The 26,306-nt window shown below is 36.6% G+C and overlaps 1 protein-coding gene across 2 annotated transcripts in view; it reads left to right on the top strand.

Moving 5' to 3' along the window:
• LOC108707429 (ephrin type-A receptor 6) overlaps positions 1-26,306 on the top strand; it is a 431,367-nt gene that overhangs the window by 203,976 nt on the left and 201,085 nt on the right. For both annotated transcript variants that reach the window (XM_041581591.1, XM_041581590.1), the window contains exons 4-5: positions 3,783-3,938; positions 14,419-14,748. In XM_041581591.1, coding sequence (XP_041437525.1) covers positions 3,783-3,938; positions 14,419-14,748 — 486 coding nt within the window. The remainder of the gene's footprint in view (positions 1-3,782; positions 3,939-14,418; positions 14,749-26,306) is intronic.

Below are 26,306 nucleotides of genomic sequence, written 5' to 3'. Positions count from 1 at the left end.
ATAATCCTTTTGTTATGAAATATAGAAAAAGAACTGTAATAGCCTTTAAGATTTCGGATAATCTTGCACTCGCCTCTGAAACGGATGCAGGATGAAACCACGGGAAAAAGATTAAACCTAAGGAACCTTAACATTTGGTTGTTGTTTGAACCTTCCTAAGTATATTGCTTAACAATGCTAGCAGCTTTGATTCCCTATGGCTATAAGGCTATAACCTGGATTTAGAGATATTTACTCTGCAGATGTAGCACTTTAGGGCTCTATAATAAAGCTGATGTTATTTTCTTCCTCTACAGGTTCTTTTTTATTTGTTCTGCTTTATGAGATTTTACCATTAATGTTTGGAATAAAGCTTTAGAGAGTGTTGCATGTTTAGTTCCAGATATTTTTTAAAAAGGAAAGCTTAACTTGCAATCAAATGACTCATTTACATTTGAAAATTGATGTTTTCTTTGCAAGCAAAGAATTGTGCATTTGAAGAAGCTTGCACTTGTGTATTCACTGAGCAGTTTTACGCTGTTACGTTGTTAGGTATTTCGATTGTTAAATTTAGTTCTGGTTTACCTGTTTTTAATTTGGTAAAATGTATAGATGGCATCACCGTTTAAAATCAATATCAATGACTTTTGCTCAGAAAGCTGAATTGTACAGCTTTGGTCAAAATCTGCTGTTTATTCTGTAAACACAATAAAAACATATAAATATAAAAAAAGAAGCTTGCACCTACTTGTACTCATCTATATCTGTGATGCCCCCCAATATGTCCATTCTGCCTAATTTGCAGAACAAGGTTCAAAAAGCAGCCCATTTTGGTGCAAGTGAGCCTTAGGGGGTTATTTATCAAAGTCCAAATTTATCTCAATATTTTCAGCTACAAACTCCGATCAAATCCACTCAGGTTTTTTATGCTTACCGTATATACTCAAGTATAAGCCGTCCCGAGTATAAGCCGAGGTACCTAATTTTACCTCCAAAAACTGAGAAAGCTTATTGACTCAAGTATAAGCCTAGGGTGAGAAATGCAGCAGCTTCTGGTAAGTTCCAATCAAAAAATTGAGGGTTTCTGCTCCCATTGGAGTTGCCGGCGTCTTGTTTTTGGATGCCGGCGACCATTCTTGGACGCTGGCGAATATTCTTGGAGACTATTCTTGGATGCCGGCGACTATTCTTGGACACCAGCGACTATTCTTAGACGCCGGCGACTGTTTTTGCGCTTGACCCGAGTATAAGCCGAGGTAGTGTTTTTCAGCATATTTTGGGGGCTGAAAAACTGCTTTGTGGGAAAAAATTCGATTTTCACAAATTTTTCGGACTTTTTCATCCAATTTTCACAATGTTCAAAATTTTTTCATAATTTTCAACCGAAAACTTCGGGGTATTGCCCCGCAACCCAGTGCACATCAAAAAATCATTGGGACTTCTCCCATTGACTTATATGCAACCTCAACAGGTCTGAGATGCCAGATTTTCAGATTCTGACTTTTCCATCCTCTGGGTTTAATAAATTCAAAAAAATTCGTGATTTTTTTAAAAGTCAGATTTTATAAAAAAAATCACAATTTTTTTTTTGAATCTTTGCATTTGGAGTTTAGTAAATAACCCCCTTAGACTTGAGTCTTGACCCCTGTCTTGAGAAGGTTTTAATTTCAGGGTTCCAGGGTTCCTAATTCTACCATTTAAATACTGCTTAAACACAATTATTGTTTCACACAAGGGCCACAACATAGGGCCAGATTGAATTTAGTGAGAAAAAGATATCTCATGCTTTATCATGGAAAAACGCATGGACTAGATTCGATTTGAGGAGGTTAATCTGTTCTCCTAACTTAGTTTAAGTTTTTTTCTCATGAACTTCAATAGAGTTTTCACATGATAAAGTTTGAGAAAAGTTTAATTGCATCTCAAGTTGAATCTCATCCATGAGTTTTTATGAGTAAAACTTTTTTTCACTGAATTGAATCTGTCCCATAGTGTGGAGTTTTGTGCTTAGTACTTTGGAGTGGTTTAATAAATGAGCCCTCAAGTCTTTTATGGCATTGTTGAGCAACAAAGGTGAAATGAAATTTGTGAAAATAAAGCTGCAGAAAATGTATTGCAGAAAAAGCCAATGCAGCTGGGCCAAATAAATAAGAAACACATGTTTGGTGGAATCACCCATATCCATTTCCCTATATTAAACCTATGTCCAAAATTGCCAAAGCTGGCCACATTCAAGAAATGTGGTTCATACGGAAACACAAAAATCTAGTCCTAAGGGAGTCTATCAGTTAGAAAGTGGGATTAAATACATGTTCTCAAAGCTTTTCCATGGTAGAATAGAGCTTTCCCTACATGAACTTCTTACTGTTCTTTGGCTATCCACATATGTCTCCAAACCATCCACAATCATAATGCATAGCAATTGCCATAAAAGCTACTGTGAAGCCTCATTATCTCAAAAAAGATACTGCTGATCACAAAAGACAATTTGTTTTTAAGCGACGTCACCTTTATTTATCTCTAATTCCAATGGCCTGGAATGTAGGATAACAACAAATTGGTTGAGTTCTTCATGGACCTCTCTGACAAATATTGCTTAGTGGTTCATAAACCCAAAAATCAATGGGGTCATGTGATTTGAAAGCAAGATTGAACCAGAGCATATTGCTTTGTTGATTCCACAGATATGTCTCACAAACCTATCAATAAAAGCAGCTTTTCTAGTAACCTTTTCCCTATCTGCAGCGAGTCATGGGGGTGTCACAATGCAGATAAGGATTTAACTGTGGGGGTGCTTGTCAAAATGTCAATTATGCATCTAAACCAAATCTGCAAGTGACTTAACAGTTTAATCTAATTTCAAAGGTCAAAATCAGATCTCTCTTTGAGATCTTAACATGAGGGTCTTGATAAACCACTGTTTATGTATTCTATGTAATGATTGGAAGCCTGAGTTTGTGCCTTTTTTTGTCATTTTAAATTAGGGATGCACCAAATCCAGGATTCCATTCGGGATTTGCCCAAGATTCTTTTTCAGAAGGATTTGGCCAAATCCAAGTCCCTGGCCAAACTGAATTGAATCCAAAAACTCACATGAGTTCATTATACAAACAAGGAAGTCAAAAAATGTTTGTGCTTTTTTTTCTTTCTCTCTTGTTTTCCTAATTTACATATGCAAATTAAGATTCATATTCAGCCGAATCTTTCGAAGGATTCGGGATTCAGCTGAATCCTAAAATAGTGGATTTGGTGCATCCCTATCTTGAATACACCAAGTAAAGCCAATTCAGTATGTGTCCAAACCTCGTGCATATGCATTTCTCTGGTTTGGAGAGCAATGTTTTATTCCTTGTTTATCTGCGGAAGGCAATTATTAGACCATCACACCTCTGGAAACAATAAATGAGCCACACAAAAATTGCATTACCTTTTATGTTTCTAGCTCTAATATATGTAACCAGCTAAATATCCAAGCATTCAGAAGGAGGTAAAATAACATGAATACTATAAAATATATGTAAACATCAACTCTGGTTCTGGCTTAAGGCAGGCCCAAGTGTAACATTATAATATAATTATTTACTGTTGTTGTAAGGAAACAGACATCATCACGTTCTGCTCAGCAGAATTTACAATCTCATTTTGTTGTCTAAGAAACAGGTAGACAAAATGCCTTGCCTACGGTCAGGATGAGTTTACACGAAGTGTCTAACCAGGATTTCTCACTGCCTCAGTCAAATGACAGATGTAAAACAGTAGAGAGGTGAGGAGCATTAAATGTCTTGTTTTCTTTTGTTTTGCAGCATGCCGCCCAGGATTCTACAAAGCGGTTGCTGGGAATATCAAATGTTCCAAATGTCCTCCACACAGTTTCACCTATGTTGAGGCAACAACCGTGTGCCAGTGTGAAAAAGGTTTCTACAGAGCTGAGAAAGACCCTCCATCTATGGCATGTACAAGTAAGTCTATGTTAAAATTCCTATGTTATGCCCATGATCCAGAGCACCAAATTTAAAAAATACTCATTTAACATAGTCTTTTTCATGGGTTGCTAATTCTTTCTAGGGGAGGGGGGCATATATCGTAAATCACATTGAGTTTTAGAATATGGTCAGACCAGATGATTGTCTTGCAGTTTGTTGCTATGCCTGCTTTGAAGCTATGGGGCAAATCTAGTAAACCATAGCAACCAACTGATGTTTGCTTTCATACATGCTTCCTGTATTTGGTATACATAAGTAATTTAAGCAAATCTGGTCCCTTGTTGGCTTTTAAACTCTGCTTCCCTCCATACTGGGATTTTAAATACAAGTATTGGACCTGTTATCCAGAATGCTTGGGACTTTGGGTTTTCCGGATAATGGATCTTTCTGTAATTTAATTTAATCCCTTAAATCTACTAGAAAATCATGGAAACATAAAATAACCCCAATAGGCTGGGTTTGCTTTAATAAGGATTAATTATATCTTAGTTGGGATCAAGTACAAGGTACTGTTTTATTATTACAGAGAAAAAGGAAATCATTTTTAAAAATTCTAATTATTTATATAAAATGAAGTCTACAGAAGATGGCCTTTTGGTAATTCAGAGCTTTCTGGATAATGGGTATCCATACCTGTACTAACAATTTGCTGGGGTCAGTAATAATTGTCATTAAAAACATATCCTATTTGTACCTGGTTGCTAGGATCTCTCTGCAACACAATAACAATTTAAAAAACTTAGTCATGTGCAAGTTTTGCTCCAAGTGTTGTAACCAATAGTAACAATCCAGTACCAATTACCATAGTAAACAACAGAAACCAATTAGCAGTTACAATTTATTGCTTTAATGCAATAAAACTAATGAAAGCAAACATCTAATTGATTGATAATTGGTACTAATCCAGGATCAATTTTGCACCTAGTTCTGCATACAGTACTTAAAGTATTATAAAATATGTATTATAATGTGAACTTACCATTTAAAATAGTCTGGAATTTTAGGGTGCTCAAAGAGTTAAGCCCCCTGCTAGCTCAAGAAGTCTCAGCTAGCTGGGGATCCTGCAGCATAAGTGATTTTCAAGATTAGGATATATTAATAATAATATAACTCACCCCTTTTACTAGGGATAGGTTTTTTCGAGCAAGCAGACAAAGAATCCACACCAATTAGTGTATATTAAAGTGATTATATTGCATAATAAATCAGTGGATTGTTACACATAAATTATTATAATTAAACACAGTATTTACACTATTTACAGTTACAAAACTATACAGTAACATTATTGTTACCAAAAGAGCAATGGAATAGAGATCAGCTTCATTGAGGCTTCCCTCTGGTCTATAGTCCTCACATGCTGTCTTGTAACGGCTCCTCTCTCTCTTCTCTCAGGCTTCCCACTCCTCCAGGCTATCTGGCTGCTTTTTTCCCTTACTCCTGTCCAGTGTTCTTTTATCCTGGTTTGTGACACCTGTCCCCACAGCTTACCTCCCAACTGACCAGATGCCAAGAGAAACCCCCCAACTTGCCCAATTCCAGTTGAGAGAGTTTCTCACATACAGATATTGTTCTATGACTCCAGTAGTAACATACAGCTATTTCCATCCCCAATCTGTCAATCAAATGTTGTCTGCCCCTCCTCTATGCCTAGGCATAGAGGCGGGGCAAGCAATTTCTTTCACTTTCCATTCAGCACTTCCTAGAGGTCACTGCTCTCCCCACATTCCCCCAGTTCTCTTCACCATTTAATTGTGTAGCCAGGGCATGGGGATGGACATCAGGTCCCCCATTCTGGTGCACAAACAAGATTCTGAGATGATACAAGGCTTGTCTTAATAACAGTGTCCACAAAATGCCTGCTTGCTATAAATATGAGTTCCAGACTGAAGGAAACAATATTCAAATAATTTATACAGTGTAATTAAAGTTCTTTTTTTTTTGGGTGACGGGTCCCCTTTAAGGATTAGTGATGGGTGAATCTGCTGCGTTGCGCTGAATAATTTCCAAATTTCTGTAGAAATGAGTGAAACGGCGAAAAACTGGTTTGCCCCGCGCTTCGATTTCGTTGCGCTTCAAATTTTTTTGTCACATGCCAAATTTTTGAGGCGGTTTCGCGAACAAATTGCCTGCCTGAATTCAACAATGGTGAGATTTTCCGCCCATCACTATTAAGGATACATTACCATATACTCTGTGTAATACACAATTGCCATGATCCCATGAGTAGATACAAGAAAATGATGACAAAACCCAGATGGTTTCTTACACCAGCAAGAAGCTCTGTGTCATTAGTGAAGGAGGTCTTCAGTGAAGCTGGGAAGAAGGACTCCATGAAAAGATATAGATCAGAGCCCCAAACTTTTTTTTACCCATGAGCCAAATTCAAATGTAAAAGTTGGAGAAAACATGCACTTGGGGGTGCCAAATATGGGCTGTGATTTACCATGGATAGCCCCTATGTGGACTGGCAGCCTACAGAAGATTCTGTTTGGCAGCGCACATGGGTTTTTATGCAACTGATATAGATAATGGATACAAGATCCTCTAATAGACTAGTCCAATACTGTTGGGTAGACGGGATAACTGGAAAGAGAAATCTGTGCTCCACTAAGGAGATTTAGGGGCACATTTACTATTGGTCGAATATCAAGGGTTAATTAACCCTCGATATTCGAACCTCGAAGTAAAATCCTTCAACTTCAAATATCGTAGTCAAAGGATTTACCGCATTTCATTCAATCGAACGATCGAAGGAAAAATCGTTCGACCGAACGATTAAATCCTTCGAAGCGAACAATTCGAAGGATTTTAATCCATCGATCGAACAATTTTCCTTTGATCAAAAAAAGCAAGGAAAGCTTATGGGGATCTTCCCCATATGCTAACATTGGTACTCGGTAGGTTTTAGGTGGCGAAGAAGTTGGTCGAAGTTTTTTTTAAAGAGACAGTACTTCAACTATCGAATGGTCGAATAGTTGAACGATTTTTAGTTTGAATCGTTCGATTCGAAGTCGTATTCGAAGGTCGAAGTAGCCAATTTGATGGTCGAAGTAGCCAAAAAAAAATTTGAAGTATTTTTTATTCTTATCCTTCACTCGAGCTTAGTAAATGTGCCCCTTAGTGTGGAGTAGATCTCCAGGTGGTAGTGAAGTTTAGGAACTCAAGTGGGTATGGACTCTTCAATGGAATTTCAGTGTAAGCCCTTGAAGCCCTCTTAAGGCATCCTGAAACACTGTAAGGCAATACCTGCAATGTTTGATTAGAACCCAGAGAGAATTCAATGAATGTTATGCTACAGTACCTGATGTTGAATTTACTGAGAAGTATATGTTCAATAAATTGTTATTGGGCTCAAGAACCTCAGTGTTGCCTTTCGGCTCCATTGTGCTGGGTTACCTCGAAGAGGGAGTCAAAAATATAATATGTTCTGCCTAGGAACAGCTGGATTTAGGCTATTACAGCCCAGAAAGTGTTACAGAATTGATTGTATTTCTACATTCCTGGAAGTCTTAGATCTCACTCACATTTTAAAAATAAAATATACATTTGCTCGATTCAACCCCAATATTACAGAAGTTTATGTTAATTTTCCCTTACATTACAAAAGGCTATAGAGAACAATGTCTGCAGTGTGGATACTGGTGCCAGACATATTGTATGTGCAACTTCATCTGGGCATAATTTATAAATGATAACAACGCAATCAGGCCATATCCATAAACAGCCCAGTGACACATTATATTGTTAAATATGAGGATTAGAATTAATTGTCCCTCTTTGTTCCAAGTTCTAAATCTTACTAAATGATTCACTGTATGTCATTACAGCTTAATATTTGCATGAAATCACAGTTTAGCCAGGATAATTTGATGGCAATTAAAAAGCTATTTAATCGTCATGCAAATTGGGATAAGGGCCCTTCAGTAAAGAGGACATATTTTTTCAGCCTTGTGTCAGAGTATTTTTGTTTCCTGCAAGTACTCATATAATAACTAAAATAATATGTGTTATACATAAATTTTGCATGAGCTTTTGAATGATAAAAAAAGGAATGAAATACTGAATCAGTTGTCAGTCAATGCTCTGTTTATGAGCAATACATCCAAGATTTGCCTAATCGAAAGAAAACAGAATCCCAAGCAGCTTTCTAGTACACTTTAATTAAACATTTTCATATTTTTGTAAATGTAATTGAAGTTGAAAGCAGTGTTTGCTTATCCCTTTTTGTTCTTTGGTTCTGATTCTTGAAATAAATGTAACAGAAGTCAGTCATCCTCCTGTTTTGTTTATCGGCCAAACAGATCCTACTTCCAATTGCAATCATATTTACAATAAATGATAAAAATATTGAACATTTTTGATTAATGCAACTGAATAATGTTTATAATTTGTTCTGGTGTTAAGTTCTCTGACTTTCTGTGACCTTGCAGTTATCTGAAGCCTTTCAGTGTGAGCCAGGAAGTCTCAGTGTAGTATAAAAATTCATGATGGACTGAAAACCCCCAAGGGGCACAACTGTCTGCATTGTAAATGCACTTACAGTGGGGTTGGAATATAATGAGTCAGTCTACTGCTATTCCTATGGATAAAAAGATTGAGCAAATATTAGTGGGTTACAGAACAGTATCTTCAATGACACTGCTTACATGTATATTCAAGAGAGAAGGGAGCATAGATACATGCATGGTGATATTTGTAGAGATATTTGTGAGACATGGAACATTCCTAAATAAATTTCCTTTGGATACTGAACTCAATGCATTTGCTCTGTATCTTTGGTTTAGAAAGACCAAATACTGTATAACATCTAACTTGAAAATCATTAATGGAACTAATTTTGAGTCATACACAATTTTTTAATTTTAAAGTGAATCTTGTCATGTCATGAAATCTATTTTTCAAAAGAGAAAACACTTTTATAAATCTAATTTTGAAATCTGACATGGCGCTAGACATGTTGTTAGTTTTCCCAGAACTCAGTCATGTGACTTGTGCTCTAATAAACTTCAGTCACTCTTTACTGCTGCACTGCAAGTTGGAGTGATATTGCCCCTTCAATTTCTCCCCCCTTCCCACCGCAGTAGAACAATGATAACGAAAAAGATATCAACTCCCTGGTAGATATGAAAATAGAACTCAATAGTAAAAATCCAAGTCCAACTGCAACTCCTTCAATTAAATTGAGGAAGAGAAACAATAGCTTATCTGAAAGCAGTTCCATGATAAAGTGCTGGCTCTTTCTGAAAGCACATTGCCAGGCACAATGACCACACCCATATTAAAACTAGAAAAATTCACTTGTTGGTTCAGGAATAAAATGTTATATATTATAGTGAATTATTTACAGGGTAAATAGTATAATTTATTACTATGAGATTGGTTTTATAGAATAATTCCTATCTCTAACACATTTTAATTTTGGACTAATAAAAGACTATAGTTTACAGAGATTTCTGCTGAATTTAGTTTGTGTTCAACTGTCCTTAAAAAGTAATGAGAAAGTTTCTGTTGACTCACATCCATACTAGAAATCAATAGCACTGATAAATTATTTATAGAAGTTCTTCAGTAATTGATGAAACCAACAGCCATCTTAATATTTGTGAACCTAAAACAAATACACTTTCCATAAAGAGAAGGAAGACAGAAGTCGACTTGGCACACGGTTAATTGAGGTTTTATTTAACAAGATGTAAGGCAACAAAACAGCTATCTGCAAATAATTTTGTGTATTTCTCATTTCCAGGTGATGAAAATATTCTGCCACTTCTCTTGGACAAAATAAGGTGTTAGTTGCTAGGAAATAAAATAATAATCATTTTTCATTCAGCATGAACATTTTTATCAGGGTAAAAAAAATAGTAAATAATAAAATAACTGAATATCCATGTCTACTTATGATACCTGGGGTGCTCAGGGTTCTAGGAGGTCCCCATAGGCTAATGGCAGGTTTAAGGTGGCGAAGTGTCGAAGTCGAACTTTTTTAAAGAGACGGTATTTTTTACTTTGAATCAAAGTCTATATTTAAGCCTATTCAAAGTACCCAAAAAATAGTTTGAATTTCGAAGTTTTTAACTTCAAAAATTCACTTCAACCCTTAGTAAATGTGCCCCATGGTCCTGAACATTCTGGATAACAGGTCCCATACCTGCAGTATAGTCTATGATCTGAGGCAAGTAATGGTTGATTGTGAGATTGTGTACATGTAAAATAAGAAAATAGAAAGAAATCACGACAGAATAAAAGAAAAGCTAGCAAATTCAAGACAATACTCAATAGAAATAAAAGAGATCTTGACTTTCATTCTAAGCCACGGGTTTGAAATTAGATTGACAGCAGTTATTTTTATAAGCAGTGAATGAAAAGCATTGAAGAGGAGTAATAATTACAGGGACAGGCAAAATGTCAGCTGGGGGCAACATCTGCAGCAATAAAAATAAGATCTCTCTCGTCGAGACTCATTAGAACCAAAGACAATAAAGAATCTCATGGAGTGCATAACTACAGGAAAGTCATAGCTGCTAATTATTATATTTAAACTGAGATATACAGTTGCCTTATCTCCCAGTTACTGTGAATTCAAGTTATTTTTATGATTTCTCTGAAATGCTTATCAAGTTTGATGTCTGATGTATCACCCATTCCTGATGAGCAAGGTGTTTCCAGCCTTCTGTCCACAAGCTTAGTGGACTATGAAATCACATGACAAGGGGACTCCTCAATTGACCCTTCGCCTTTAGCTATCCCATTAAACCCCATTGTTACATACCATAATGAGGCACCAGAAGCCAGAAATGGTGAAAATGGCCACAGCATTTATTCACATTTTATCAACTAAATAAGACCTTGCCAGCCTCAACCCAAGGCATTATTCAAAGCCAGAATTCCATAAGAGATCACTACTATGCTTTGCTGCTCCTTACTTGAGATCAGCACTATGCCATTATATCCACCACTGAGTTTTTGGCTGCCTGTACCTACAGAGAGGATGGCCCCAAACTCTGCTACGAGCAGGAGCTGCATCTCTACCATCTACCATGAGAGAGGTTCAGCAGCCCTTCTGTTGGTATGGAATCTGCAGTGTGTTGATTATAGGAAATGCAACCTGGCTGTCACCTAGCACAAGCAGTAGTAGAGTCGGCATCAATCAACCCACTGTGCAGTCACAGGAGAGAACCCCTTTTCTCCCTCTTCTAAACTTACCTGTGCAGTACCCTGGCAAGGTCCTACCGCTGCCGTGACAAATAAGACTTAAAATCCATTATCATATACCCATTGTTTTGATCCAGAGGAAGGCAAAAACCCAGCCTGAAGCCACTGCCAATTATGCCTCAAGAGGGAAAAAATTCCTTTTGTTCCCCAATGGTGATCTGAAGCATTCCCTGGATCAAGCATTTGACATTCATTAAAAATGAATAATAATATGCAACTCTCCCATGTTTATACTGTATAACTGTACCAAAACCACAATATAACAATACATGCAGGAATACATCCACATTTGCTTATTTAAAGAGAAGGAAAGTGAAAAATAAAATAAAGCTTCAATTATTGGCCATAAAATGTATATAAGCTTACCAGCAGGCATTTCTTCTTTCAGTTTTCCATTCATTCTTGCGCTGTAATCCATTTTCAAATAAGTGGCAAGCTGCACAGAAATGGATTTCCATGCTGCAGTCTAAAAAACCTTCTAATCAGGGCACACGCATGCGCAATTCGGCTGAGAGGTGCCCTGCGCATGCACACTATCATCTCCTGTCTTCCCTGAGAAGAGATGAAGTTTGGGTCACGTGGTTTACCCATTTGTCATCCCTGACTTCCCGGCCCCGCCTGCATTTACTCAACCACCAATCATATTTTATGTTCCCATTGCCTAGTGGAAGCTTTGAAGCTCCTCAGCTCGCTGGGATTTTAATTTACAGTTTGCAGCGAGCGGAGAAGCAGAGGAGCAGAGGGCAATTTATTATACACAGCATTCGGGACTGTCTGACTGAGGTCTGTAATATATGTATTATGTGTCACTGTGCAGAGAAGTGTGCACTCTTGTTGGCTATGGGTCAAGGAAGAGGCGTATGCAAACTAGAGACAATGCGCAGAGAGGAAGTGACGTGCGGTTTTAAAAATGGCGGCGCCAAATCTTCTACTATAGAAAAACTTCGGGTTTAATTATTCTGTGTCAAACTCAAAAACCAAAGTGGCTTCATCTGTAGCTCCAGGGCTTTCATTAAAAGAAAGCTATAATTCCATGTCTAGTATTCAATAGGGGGTCGAGTTAAGATTGCTCAAGCTTTCTGGCTTTCTTCAAGGAAACCCCACATAAGTTAATGAACACATGCGATGTTTCGTGCCCAATGTATATGGACTTGTAGTGCTTCTACCCATACAGGTAAATTGCCAGTTGTTGTGATAGTAGGTGCTTGCTATAGGTCTCCTGCCTGCACTGGAAACCTCAAATGCAAGGTTTCAGGCCCAAAAACTTTGTTAATCATTGTGTTTTTCCATGAGTGGAACAGTTCGGCAGAATATAAATGCCAAATTTTTATTTAAAAAAGTAATGCTTGAGGGAAAAAAACAAAGATAGACAAGGTTATCGGACCCAAAACCCTGAGTGAGTTCATTAACTCAAGCAATCTTAAACAGGTCCCTTTGAAATGGGTGTCCCCTAAGTTTACAGGCATACTACTTCTTCACTGCTTCACCAATAGATGTACATAAGATCCCTATTATCCCAAATAGGGCAAATGAATACCTTGTCATGGCAATTTTAATGGATAGAAAACTTTCCAGGGAACACATATAAAAAACAATTAAGGCTCGTATTTACCTTATTTTGCTACAAAGGTTAAGTAAACTATTGGTAATATATGATATTCTGTCAAGTGTGCCCCAAATATGAACATATTTTCAGACAAAACATCCAAACCTCTCAATAGATTCAAGTTTAATAGTGGTTTCTGTTGGCCAAAGTGGAAAGTTCTTTTGAGTATGTCACCTCTTCTTTTAAAAAAGCTATGAATTTTTGTTTTCAAAATTCATAACTGATCATGATGCCCAGTTATTATTTCCACAACTGTGATAAACTGAGGATGGAAGAGGAATATACAAATGTGATAACTATTTTTACATAGCCAATTGTGCAATACTGTCAAATTGGTTCTGTTTACCAGATTAGGATAAGATTAAAACTAATATCATTGATTAAATGTGGAGGGTGAATATTAGAGAAAAGTTCATTAAATTCCACATTTCTTAAATAATTTCTCCAGTTTTGCTGGAACTGCGGCTCATAGGCTGCTTTTTCTTTTTCTTTTTTGTTACCCAATGTGTACTGTATATTGTGAGTGGGTCCCTAAGTTCAGTAAGTGACAGCAGCACAGAGCATGTGCAGTGAATCAGCAGAAAAGAAGATGGGGAGCTACTGGGGCATCTTTGGAGACACAGATCTTTACTACTAAAAGGATGTGGTTGCCCTGGGTTGGTACAGAAGCCCAAAAACATAATGTAGAACATTTCTAGCCTACTCCTTTAGTTAAGCTTTAGTTCTCCTTTAACAATTTGAAGATGTTCTTGTGCTCAAAAACTCAATAAATTTGGGATAATAGAGTTTTTATAGCCTATAAATGTGATAAATTTGAGGTATTCAAGTTTTTTCCACTATTGCGTTCAATCGAGTTTTTTTACATTCAGATTTCTTCATAAATAAACCAACGTTCGAGTTTGTTTAAATTAAAGGAAACAAACTCAGAAACCTCACAAACTCAACCTTTAATAAATAACCCCTTAAGTAAACAACAAATTGTTTGTGTAAAGAGCAGCCCTTAAAATTTGCAAATCAATTTCCAATTAATGCAAACAAAGTACTCAAGTGGCATGTGAGTGGAAATGGATCACACACAAAAAATTCCTTTTAAAAATAACTTTGATGATTAAAGTTTATCCTGATAATGCTTCCTAGACAAATAAGTTGTTTATTTTCTGCTCCCTAAATACATACAATAATTTCATGTTTTGACGTTTATTACCCATCTTGAATAACTGTTTGCCTTTTCCTTGGAAAGCAGAGGCAACAGAAGTATTTGGTGTATATGAAATATAATAGACTTCCTGTGTGGGACTTCTTATTTCATCCAAATGTCCCTATTTAGGCTAGTTGTAAGTTGTAAAATATATCAGACGCTTGAAAATAGCATGAATTTTTAACACATTTTAAATTAAATCATTAGATTTCTAGAGCTTAATGCAGTTTTATACGGGTTTGAAATAAGTATTCTTGGCAGTGTTAGTAACATCCCAGTAGGAGGCTGATTACTAACTAAGACTTGATTATTGGAAAAATGATTGCTCTCTATGCTACTACAGGGAAATCAAGTAATGCTCCAAAAACAAGTCATGGAATTTCACCGTGGTCATGTTAATGTTGCTTTTCTCTTTGTTCCTTGTTTTTATCTTTCAGAACCACCTTCAGCTCCAAGGAATGTAAACTTTAACATGAATGAAACTGCTCTTTATTTAGAGTGGAGTCCACCTATTGACACTGGTGGAAGAAAGGATCTCATGTACAACGTACTCTGCAAGAAGTGCGATCCAAGCCAATGTGAACTCTGTGGTGGCGGAATTCGTTTTGTTCCTGCACATTCTGGCCTGCAAAATGCTTCAGTCACTGTGCTGGATTTCTTATCTCATGTGAACTACACGTTTGATATAGAAGCAACAAATGGTGTTTCTGAACTTAGCTTCTTACCCAAACAGTATACGTCCATCATGATTGCAACTGACCAAGAAGGTAGGACATACCTACAGTATAGTTGATTTCACATAAGATTGCTTATTTTGAGTCTTTAGTTGAATCTGAAAAGATTTTTCATGCACATTCACTAATTATTAAACTGTAGTATTTTAAGGAAATGTAAAGTTTTTTTTAATTTTTGTAACTGGGGGACTAAAGGGCAGAATTATCAATGCTTGAAATTGAGTTTTTACTGTGATTCAAGATTTTTTTGTGAGCTAAAACTCAGGAAATTGAATTAGTTGAATTGAGTTTCTGACATTTTCAAGGGGACCTGTCACCCACACATGAAAATCTGTATAATAAGTCATTTTAAAATTAAACATCCATACTGGTTATAAACTCTTAGTTGTCAATCATATATTAACTGCCTTTCACTTTCCATTCTGCAATTAAAATGTCACTGCACTCCTTAAATTCCCACTCAATCTCCAACATTTAATTTTGTAGTCAGTGCCTGGGTATCAGGTGCCCTATTTTGGTGCATAAACAAGCTTGCCTTAATAACAGTGTCCGCAAAATGGCTCCCGTCTGCTTGATGTGATTGTGATTTACAAGACTAAAAGAAAGACGATTAAAATTGTGTGCATACAGGTATAAGATCCCTTATCCGGAAACCCAATATCCAGAAAGCTCCGAATTACGGAATGGCTCTTTCCCATAGACTCCATTTTATCCAAGTAATCCAAATTTTTAAAAATGATTTCCTTTTTCTCTGTAATAATAAAACAGTAGCTTGTACTTGATCCCAACTAAGATATCATTAATCCTTATTGGAAGCAAAACCAGCCTATTGGGTGTATTTAATGTTTAAATGAATTTCTAGTAGACTTAAGGCATGAAGACCCAAATTACAGAAAGATCCGTTATCTGGAAAACCCCAGGTCCCGAGCATTCTGGATAACAGGTCCCATACCTGTAGTGTAAGTGAAGCTTATTTTGCTTGGCTAACATCATAAAACAGGATTTGGAATTATTTTTTAGGGTGACAGGTCCCCTTTAAGAGTTTAAAATATATTATATGCAAAAAGCTCAAGTGTCAAATGTTGGCAATTAAAAGCTGGTGAGTTCATTTATACGTCAACAGGAGTTATCCTTTGTAAAAATGTAAGCATAACTTAAATATTATTTTATTGTTTTGAGTTTTTCATTTTTTAGTAGATTCACTGAAAATGATGAGTAGAAAGTAATTTAGCTAAATCTGAATTTTCATGCTTTTAATCAATCACGTTTTTGAGACTTAGGGGCACATTTACCTAGGGTCGAATATCGAGGGTTAATTAACCCTCGATATTCGACCGTCGAAGTAAAATCCTTCGACTTCGAATATCGAAGGATTTACCGCTATTCCTACGATCGAACGATCGAAGGAATAATCGTTCGAATGATTAAATCCTTCGATTCGAAGGATTTTAATCCATCAATCGAAGGATATTCCTTCGATCAGGAAATTGTTAGGATGCCTATGGGGACCTTCCCCATAGGCTAACATTGGCCTCGGTAGGTTTTAGGTGGCGAACTAGGGGGTAGAAGAATTTTTTAAAGAGACAGTACTTAGACTACCGAATGGTCGAATAGTCGAACGATTTTTAGTTCGAATCGTTCGATTCAAAGTCGAAGGTCGTTGTCGAAGGTCGAAGTAGCCCATTCGATGGTCGAAGTAGCCATATTCGACCATTCGAATTTCGAACTTTTTTTCCTCTATTCCTTCACTCGAGCTAAGTAAATGGGCCCCTAAATTATTTTTAAGTGCTAATAAGTTGGGCAAGTTTTCAAATGTGTTATTTTAAATTTTAAAAACCTCACACATTAGAATTTTGATAAATATGCCCATAATTGGGTTTCCCCTGTACTGTATATAAGACTGAATTATATCACATTTTAAAACACAGGCATACAGTGTTCTAAGTGATATTATCAACGCAAAGGCCGTCCATGTAATGATTATTAATGAAGGAATATACTGCATTTAAGTCTTTATTTTCTTTGTCCAGTATCACATATACAGTAATAAATCTAAAAAAACAACTTGTCTGAACAAATGTTCTTTTTCGGCTAAAGAATATTTTTGTTTAAAATAGCAAGAAGCCCATTGTGCTAGATATTTTGTTACTCTTTATTATAAAGCTCAGACAGATTTGATTTTAATTACAGAAAATTAGTTCTTTACGTAAGTGCAACTATCATTAAAATACTATAAACCTAATTAGCTATTCAAACAGCAGTAAGCATAAAATTTGAAGTTTCCTAATTGTTGATAGTATTTAAGAGTGTTATATTTATTGACCCATATTTAGCAAGACAAAGAAGAAAACTTAAAAGTTTTTAAGAGAGAAAAAACAATTAATTAAAACTTTTGGCAAATTTTTGCCATTTCAAGAGTTTTTAGTGAACGAAACAGGTCAGATTCTCCCATCACTACTGTCTGATGCGCCGAGAGATTTCTCCGTTCTCTTACCTCCCAGCATGTCTCTCCTGGCTTTCGAAGCTCAGGTGGGTGCTTCCGACAATGGCACATGTTCCGGACGTGTGCAAGTGACGCTGGCATTGGTTCATTTGCGTTCATCGAGTTTTGATGCCGAACATCATTACAACATTTTTTTGTGAAAGATACAAATTGACGCCAATTCTCCTTTAAAAAGGCCTTCCTCTATTTTAACAGTGCCCAAGCTGGCTTCTGTTTACAGGCCCTGCTAAAGCGTTATTTACGGCTGGAATTTCCTGGTTTTTGACTTCTGCCTGTTTTGAATTTGATTCTTGATGACACCTGCCTCAACCCTTTTGCCTGTTTTGTGACTGCGCCTTGCCAAATCCTTGGCGGTACCTCTTTATGGACTTATTACTATCAAACATACCAATTCCTTGTTGGTTCCGCAGCAGAAAGCCTGGGTCCCCAAAAGGGCCTCGGTGAAATCTGGAATCGGCAGGGTTTCCCTTGTGTGTCTGAGCGTACCAGCTGCCTTCAAGGTTCCTGATTGAAGAGTACATTACAACTACTAAGTATCCTTGAGGTTTTTGTTAAATTTTTAGAGTGAAATTAATGCGCCACTGCCTATAACAGCATTAATTTGCAATTCACTTGGCGTAAGTCAGTTGGGGCCATGGAAATCAGGGTCAGTTAATATAAGAAACTTTTGCATAAATAAGTCCATTTTTCATTTTCAGATCAAGTCTATTTTCTGTTGATTTTAAATAGAGTTGTGTTTTAAGGAAAATGAATGTATAAATTTTTTTTTGTTATAGTAAATATTGATTGATTTGCAGGAAAACTGCCTCAACAAAAAAATTGTTGCGCGTCAGAATAGTTGCATGCATAAAAATTGTTGCGCATAAAAATTGTCGCGCATAAAAACTATTTGGACAAAGTAGTCACACAAATTTTTAGCTTGCGTCACAATTGTATCAAGTCAAAATTATTTTGACGCCCATTGACTTCGAAGTTTGCGATTTTTCTGGTAAATTCACAAATATTCCGTTGAAGTGAAACGCCACAGATTTGCCCATCACTAATTGTAAATATCCTATTCAGAAAGTTTTGTAGGAAATTTCCAACAAATCTGCCATACAGTAGTAACTTAAAGACACACACATCAAGTTCAACACTACTAGTTGCTAAGCAGGATGGCAAAATACCCCTTCTGAAGCCTCTCGAATTTGCCTCAGTAGTTATTGTCTATATACCGATCCAACCTAGAACAGTTACTATCTTTATTAAAATTGCACAAGGAAATAATCATATTTTTTTCTGTATTTCACAATATTTTCCCCTAATTTTGACCATATTTATTAAAAATTATAAAAGGGTCAATACCAATCACATGAAGTCATGGGAACGTTTTACGTCCTGGATATAATTTTTCTTAGCATTTTTAAGCAAGTTGAATATTCGAAACTATTTAAAAATCACAGCAAAAAAAAATCTTTTGCAAAATGTTTCATTATTTTTTTTCTGCAAACTTTTACTGAATTGTGTTTTTATGCAATGTTTTTGAATAAATCAGCCCCTTAAGGTGGCCATAGACTTAAAGATCCGCTCGTTTGGCGACATCGCCAAACGAGCGGATCTTTCCCCGATATGCCACTAAACTGCGTGGCTATATCGGGGGTAATTCCAGCGTTCGGACGACGGGTCGGTCGGGTAAAAATCCAACCTTCCCGATCGATATCGTGGCCAGATATCGATCGGGATGACCCGTCGGAAGCCCCCATACACGGGCAGATAAGCTGTCAAATCGGTCCAAACGACCGATATCGGCAGCTTTATCTGCCCGTGTATGGCCACCTTTAGAGCTTTTATATAGTCAAAGCAATGGCCTGCCTGACAAATGTCTGTCAGCCAATATCTATCATCAAGTTTTAAAACACACTCTGTGAGGACTCTATCAGGCAGTTGAAGTGGCCCTCTCCCAATAGGTCTGCATAGGACCCTTTGATCATTCGATCATTGACTTAATTATCAAATCAGCCTGGTTTGGGGCCCAGTACATCTGTGGCCAAATCAAACAATGTTCCACTAGCCCAGAATGAGCTGATCTTGCCATGTAAGGCCTTATTATGTATAACACAGAAGTCAGTCACAAGCCTTTAGGGACTCAGTATCTCAGACCCCCCAAAAAAGGACTGGTCTGAGCTTTTAAAACCCATTATAGGCTACATTAAATGTTATGGCTAGTTCAAAATGATGATAGTGAAATTGGTTCAATCTTAAAACTTTATGAAAATGTGTAACCTACTGAATATGTATGAATATTTTTATTCATATGATAGTGAATTTTTTTCCCATGTGTCACCAGTACAATCCCTGGGTAGTGCAAATATGTTAGGTAGCCCCCACTGAATTCAATTACCAGGTGTGTGCTCCTGTTAGGAAAAAGTGTACAAGCCCAAAGCAAATTAATGCAGTCATGTTTATTTTCTTTCCCAGGCACCTCTTGGCAACTTCAAGTTTGTTGCTCTAAATATCATGAATTTGAAAAACGGTTTAAAAACGGTGATAAAAACATAAACTTGTTTGTTAAACTTGCAAGGTCTTGTAGAAGTCGATGGGAGCTATCCTAGCCAAATTTTAAACTATTTATTCAGTATGTTTTTCGAATTTATTCAATATGTTTTTCGAGTTTATCAATTTTGTTTGAGCTTGTAAACTCCCTAAAAATGAGTAGAACATAAATTGTAGGTATTAAGAATTTTTTATTCATTCAAGTTTTTTATATTTGTATTTTTTAATAACTATGCAAAGTAGAAAAAAACTCTAAAATGACGGAAATAAGAATTTTGATAAATAGGCCTCCCTGATTTGCACAAGCACAGTAAAGCAAATTATGAAGTCTACACTTTAATGTTTACCTGTCTCAGTTCACCTGGGAGAAATGCAGGCCCTTGTACTATGCTCATAATTAAGCTGCCATGGCTTATCACTGAGATAACCGCAAAAGCACATGCTATACTGTACTATAAAGCATCTTCCACCTTATTATAAGAATGAAATTGTGGCTGAAGCCCAAGAGCATTTTAATAAGTCTATCCATCTGTGCAGAGCATTTGCAAGTTAAATCATTCAACTGGTTATTGGCATGAAATAGGTGGTCCCTTCTCTGTTATCTGCTTTCTGATGATTTTGCCATGCTTGACATTTGTGCAGAATTCCCATTCAAGGTTTGGGTATGCAACAGAGCTGAAATATTATATTCAAGAATGTGACCTTTGTCAACATTTCAGATAATAATATGATTGTGTGTGGCTGTCACTTGTCCAGCTGTGGGTTTACAATTTCAATGTCGGAATGAACAACTTAGCATAAAAAATAAATATTACAGATGTACACAGACTGCTGGATTCATTCCTCAGATTTTTCTCGGCAGCATCCACTTTGTTGGGTTGTAATTTACTGACAGAAGAACGTTTTAAAATGAAATTCCGATTAATTTGCTCTATTTGTCTTTATCTAAGGGATTTCGTTATTGTAAGCTACAGTTATTCTTCATCAACAAGGCACTTTAAGCCATATTAATCACTATGCTGTGGTTTGTAACAATATCGTTTGCTCCATTCTGCTTAACAAGGGCACAGATCCTTGTGATTTCATGGTTTTGAATTATTTCTTAATGTCCCATTAAAAATAATTTATTACAGAATGAGTCTTTCTCAGGGAACTGAATACAGTAAAGGTCTAACCCATTTGAGCTATTCAGGTCCCAAAGGTGCTCACATGGTCATAGATGTCATTAATGTAATACATGCTAATTAGATACACTATGCATGCACTGCTCCAATGTCTGTGTAATCACAGCTACCCTCATTAACTCATTGGGACTTTTCAGGGTGCACGTTATTCCTGCACATGTGAAATCCTGTACAATGGAAGAGCATGTAAGACAATAGATCTATGGCAACTAGGATAACATGGATGCAACTAGTTTACCATGTCCAACCTGCTCCTATATTATGATACTGCTGGTGCCAAATTTTGCAGTGACACAGTCAAAGGCAATTCAAATTTTGTAGCAAATTAATAGAAACAAAATATGTAAATAAAATACTTCACTTATTTGGGGACTCATACATGCACAGAACCTAGCCAGATGCTGTCAGCATAAGGATATATATATATATATATATAGATAGATAGATAGATAGATAGATAGATAGATAGATAGATAGATAGATAGATAGATAGATAGATAGATATAGATAGATATATAGATATAAGAAATAGTACTCTGCATTCTATTTTAACTCCAAAGCCCAATATCCAGTCTTTACTCTTTCTTACCTTATGCATAAAAGTCTCCTAGAAAACTGGATTCTACACAGTGTTGGAATGGGATTCTAGGACCCATTGGGCTGCCGCCTGGGAGCCCACCCCCATCCCAGCCGCAACCCCCCTCAGCCCTTGTGCCCCCTTTTAAGCCACAGCCCCCCTCAGTGTACTTTGTTTCAATTTTTTACTATCCATTAGCGTCTATGGGCATTTTTCTCTTGGAGAAACTCAAAAAAGCTCGGCAAAATATTTTGCTCATCCCTAATTATTACTGTAAGAGCATCAAAAGAGCTGATCAATGCAAAAATCTAAATCTTTCAATTTTGAAATATCTGCTTTGTAATATATTAAGAAAGAAATATATTCATAGGGAGATAAGATTTTCCAATTGTTTATAGAAACAAAAACCTAGTATAAAAATATGTGCTAACTGCTCTTCATGATTAAATGAAGACTCTGAATCTCCCTTATCTTCTATACTGGTATAGAAAACATAAGCAAAGATTACATTGAAATCAACCAATAACAAGATACTCCCAGACATGCATATATATTTGTCTATGAAGAACTAGTTAATGGGTTATATAACTAGGGCAGTGTCTTTATGAAGTGAATTAATATCACTTTGATTTAGATACACAAGAATAAAGTCAACATCAGGCTCACAATCAGATATCCTTGCGTCTTGGCTAGAGAGAATATAATCAAATAGAAAGAATAGGGTTTGTTAAGAGCCCTTGGTTGACATAATATGAACTCTACAAGAAAAACAGGTCATTGTGAATAGATTTCTAGAGGTAAATGTTCTCAGAGTTCAGCAATTATGTCCTTGCAGAGCTCTGAGAGATTTTAATTGAAGGCTGCTAAACAGGGCATTCTATTCAGCGAGCTCTAGTCAGTGACAAATTGAAGTGTGGAAATCAAACACATTTCAATTAGCAAGCTCCTTTATTGTTGGAACCTGTATCGATTCCTCCATCAAGGCACTACTATGAGATTACGTGTTTACCCCTTTAATTGCTGGAGAGCTAGGACCTAGCAAAGCATAACAAAGTGGGGCTTTTTTGTAATTAGTAACCTCTGACATAAACCTTAATTGACTGACTCAATAAAGACGCACAGTCTTTCAAATTTATTTAAATACCAATTGCAGCTTGGATGTACTTCTTTATAGTAAGGACAAATGGAATATGTGGAATGCGTCAAAGGTAATATCACAGCTAATACAACAATTAATGGAAGGAAAACACCTAACTGCAGTATATTGCATGTGGTTTGTGGGTCAAGATCAGTAAGGGAAGTCATTAATCATGATTAGTCAATCTGATACAAATTCTCTGTGCAAGTGTCATGACTTTCACAGAAAACTTTAGGGATATATTTGAAATTGAAGGTTATGGCAAAACACCAGCATATTCCTCTAATTGTAAATGTTTGGTTTTAAATTCTTTGTACTTTTCAGTTTGAGTATCATTAGGGCAGGACAGGATTTATGTAATTCTTCCAAAGCACAATTTATATTTACTTTATGAGCTGTGTTATGTTATGCCATAAAATGATGCCCTTAAAAGCAAAAAACCCCAATATGGTAGAACTGCTCTTTTAGAGTCAAGAAAGGAAAACACATAGGAAGTAGTTATGGGCGAATTAATTCACCAGTCACAAATTCACGGCGAATTTGCTTGATTCGCCGCCAGCGAATAAATTCTCGAAACGCCCACGAAAATTTGCCCGAAAAAATTAGCCGGCTTCAAAACCGGCCGCCGGCATCAAAAAACAGGCGCCAGCGTCAAAAACAGGCGGCGGCATCTCGTTTTCACGAATTTTTTGCCGTTTCGCGAATTTCGTGAATTTCCCGCAAAGCGAAACGGCGCAAATTCGCCCATCACTAATAGGAAGACATGACCAATTACTTACTAGATTCCACCAGGAACAAAAGTCAGAGAGATTTAAAAATGCACAATGTGATTGTTTGTTATGGAAACTAAAGTGTATTTGCCTTTAATTAAATCAAACCTATACCCCAGAATGAATACTTAACCAACAGATAGTTTATATCAAATTAAGCGGCCTATTAAAAAATCTTACCAAACTGAAATATATACTATATATCAGTAAATATTGCCCTTTTACATCTTTTACCTTGAGACACCATTATGTGTGCGAGTAAAAGACAGAACTTTGGTTACGAATTGGCTCATGTGACCTAACACGTATGTTTACCCTTGGTTGGTTTGTGTCTCCCGTGAGGGGCAGCCCTTAGTACTTAAAATGGCAATATTCTATTGAGGATTACCCAATGGCCCATACTACTAAAAAGTTTATTTTTATGAAAATGGTTTATTTAGATGAAGCAGGGTTTTTACATTTAGGCTGCTTTATGCAATCTACTTTTTTTACAGAGACCTACATTGTTTGGGGGTAAAGTTTTCCTTTAATGTAATGTGCAGAAGGGAGTGCAATTGCTAAAAAAGTAGAGCATTGTTTCATTTAGCTTAGCTGAGCCCTTACTGGAAGTATGTGGAGGACGGGTGATGCAGTTGAACAACAATTTAGTAAAGATAAACAGTCCATTGTGTCTAACCCATGAAAGAAGAATTTAACAGAAATATGCTCATTTGGTACACTTATCAATATTTGAAGCGAAAAATTCAGCAACAGGACATCACCTTAAATGTATAACCCCAACACCGGTGTCTGCCCCGAGAGATTTTGATATGCTCCAAGGGACTATACTCTACCCTGAGCTCAACCACACTGAAATCCCTACTGAAGTCACCAAGGTCTTTCCTGGGGATTACTAACCCAACTACTTCTTCTTGGTGGGGCTCTTGCACTGACTTCCTTTCTGACACCCCAGTATGTACTATGAAAGGACATTAGACTGACACTTACACATTTGCTTGGCTTCTCTGAGGAATGGTTACCTTAGGGTCAAACCTCTTCTCCTTTGATACTGAGGCCTATCTTTAGCTCAGGCCCTCTGGTATATACCACCTGCAATAATGGAAACCAGAGACTGAGCCTAAATTGCAATCCCTTTTATAGACTAGTGACCCATGAACTGATGTTATAATCCTGGGCCAATGGAGATTACTTTCCTCTTACAAAGCAAAACAAGAACAAGAGGAAACCACATGATGCATATTATAGTTTGTGTATGTAGTACTTCTTACTGGAAATGAAATTGAACAAAATTCATTAAATGAATAAATAGGCACATTCAGCTTGTGTGAAATAGATTTGAAGTAATGCTGTCAATAAAACGGTATTACTTTGCGAGTTTCCAATTTTAATTTAGCAAATTTCATTTTGTTTACAACTTGGATAATATCTCCTCTCATATCTCCTATACATATTCTTCTGGTTGATATAACAATCCATAACGGTTTGACTATTAACGATGAAAAGCACTGATAAAAGGAGGCAATGGTACAGTGTATACCTGTCTATACAAATCACTCATACTGTTATAGATTTATCCCACCCTCAAATGTACAGCTCCATAGGGATCAGCTATCTGTATTTTTCATGTTTTGGCAGAGAACATTATATAGTATAGCTTAGATGTACTGATTCTTTTGAGGATTATTCTTAACATATAAATTCAATTATTGATTGAAAAATGCCCTAATCAACCCATGCATTCAAATTCAATGAATCAATGCATCATTATCCTTTAAGGAGAAACATGATAACTTGTTCTGTGTAAATTGTAGATTCCTCAGAAATTTCTTTTTATAGAATTTCCATGAACATTAACTTACAAATAACTGAACTCCAGAATATAACACAATGATGCAACTCATACAAAATAGCCTCCACCCTGATAGAATTTTTTGAATAGATTTGATTTTTTTTTTGCACTTAATTGATCTATAAAATTTGAGTTTCAGAATTTCAAATTTACAATTTTTGCCAGAGAAATAAAAATTTGGGTTGTGATCAAATTCAGATGGTTATAAATGGTCTAATTTTGGTCTGCAATTATTTATGCATTACATTTTTCCATTAATGAACCAACATAAAGGCAATGTTAGCCTACATGTTCTCATTAGTGTACGTGTAGATCTGTAGTATACCTGCTCTTTGCACAGTAAGGGGCAAATTTACTTGGGGGCCGATTCACTAACTTCGAGTGAAGGATTCAAAGTTAAAAAACTTCGAATTTCGAAGTTTTTTTTGGCCTAATTCGACCATCGAATGGGCTACTTCGACCTTCGACTACGACTTCGAATTGAAGGATTCGAAGTAAAAATCGTTCGACTATTTGACCATTCGATAGTCGAAGTACTGTCTCTTTAAAAAAAACTTCGACCCCCTAGTTCGCAATCTAAAAGCTACCGAAGTCAATGTTAGCCTATGGGGAAGGTCCCCATAGGCATGGCTAACTTTTTTTGATCGAAGGAATTATCCTTCGATCGTTCGATCTAACTATCTGCGCTAAATCCTTCGACTTCGATATTCGAAGTCGAAGGATTTTAGTTCCTAGTCGAATATCGAGGGTTAATTAACCCTTGATATTCGACCCTTAGTGAATCGGCCCCTTAATGTCGAATATCGAGGGTTAATTAACCCTCGGTATTCGACTGCCGAATCGAAATCCTTCGACTTTGAATATTGAAGTTGAAGGATTTACTGCAATTCGCTCGATCGAAAAATCATTCAATTCGAAGGATTTTAATCCATCGATCAAACGATTTTTCTTCGAGCTAAAAAAGATAGCAAAGCCTATGGGGACCTTCCCCATAGGCTAATATTGACTTCGGTAGCTTTTAGGTGGCGAACTAGGGGG

This window comes from Xenopus laevis, chromosome 2L, assembly GCF_017654675.1.
Source record: "Xenopus laevis strain J_2021 chromosome 2L, Xenopus_laevis_v10.1, whole genome shotgun sequence".
NCBI lineage: Eukaryota > Metazoa > Chordata > Amphibia > Anura > Pipidae > Xenopus > Xenopus laevis.
This window is presented reverse-complemented; position numbering and strand designations above follow the sequence as displayed.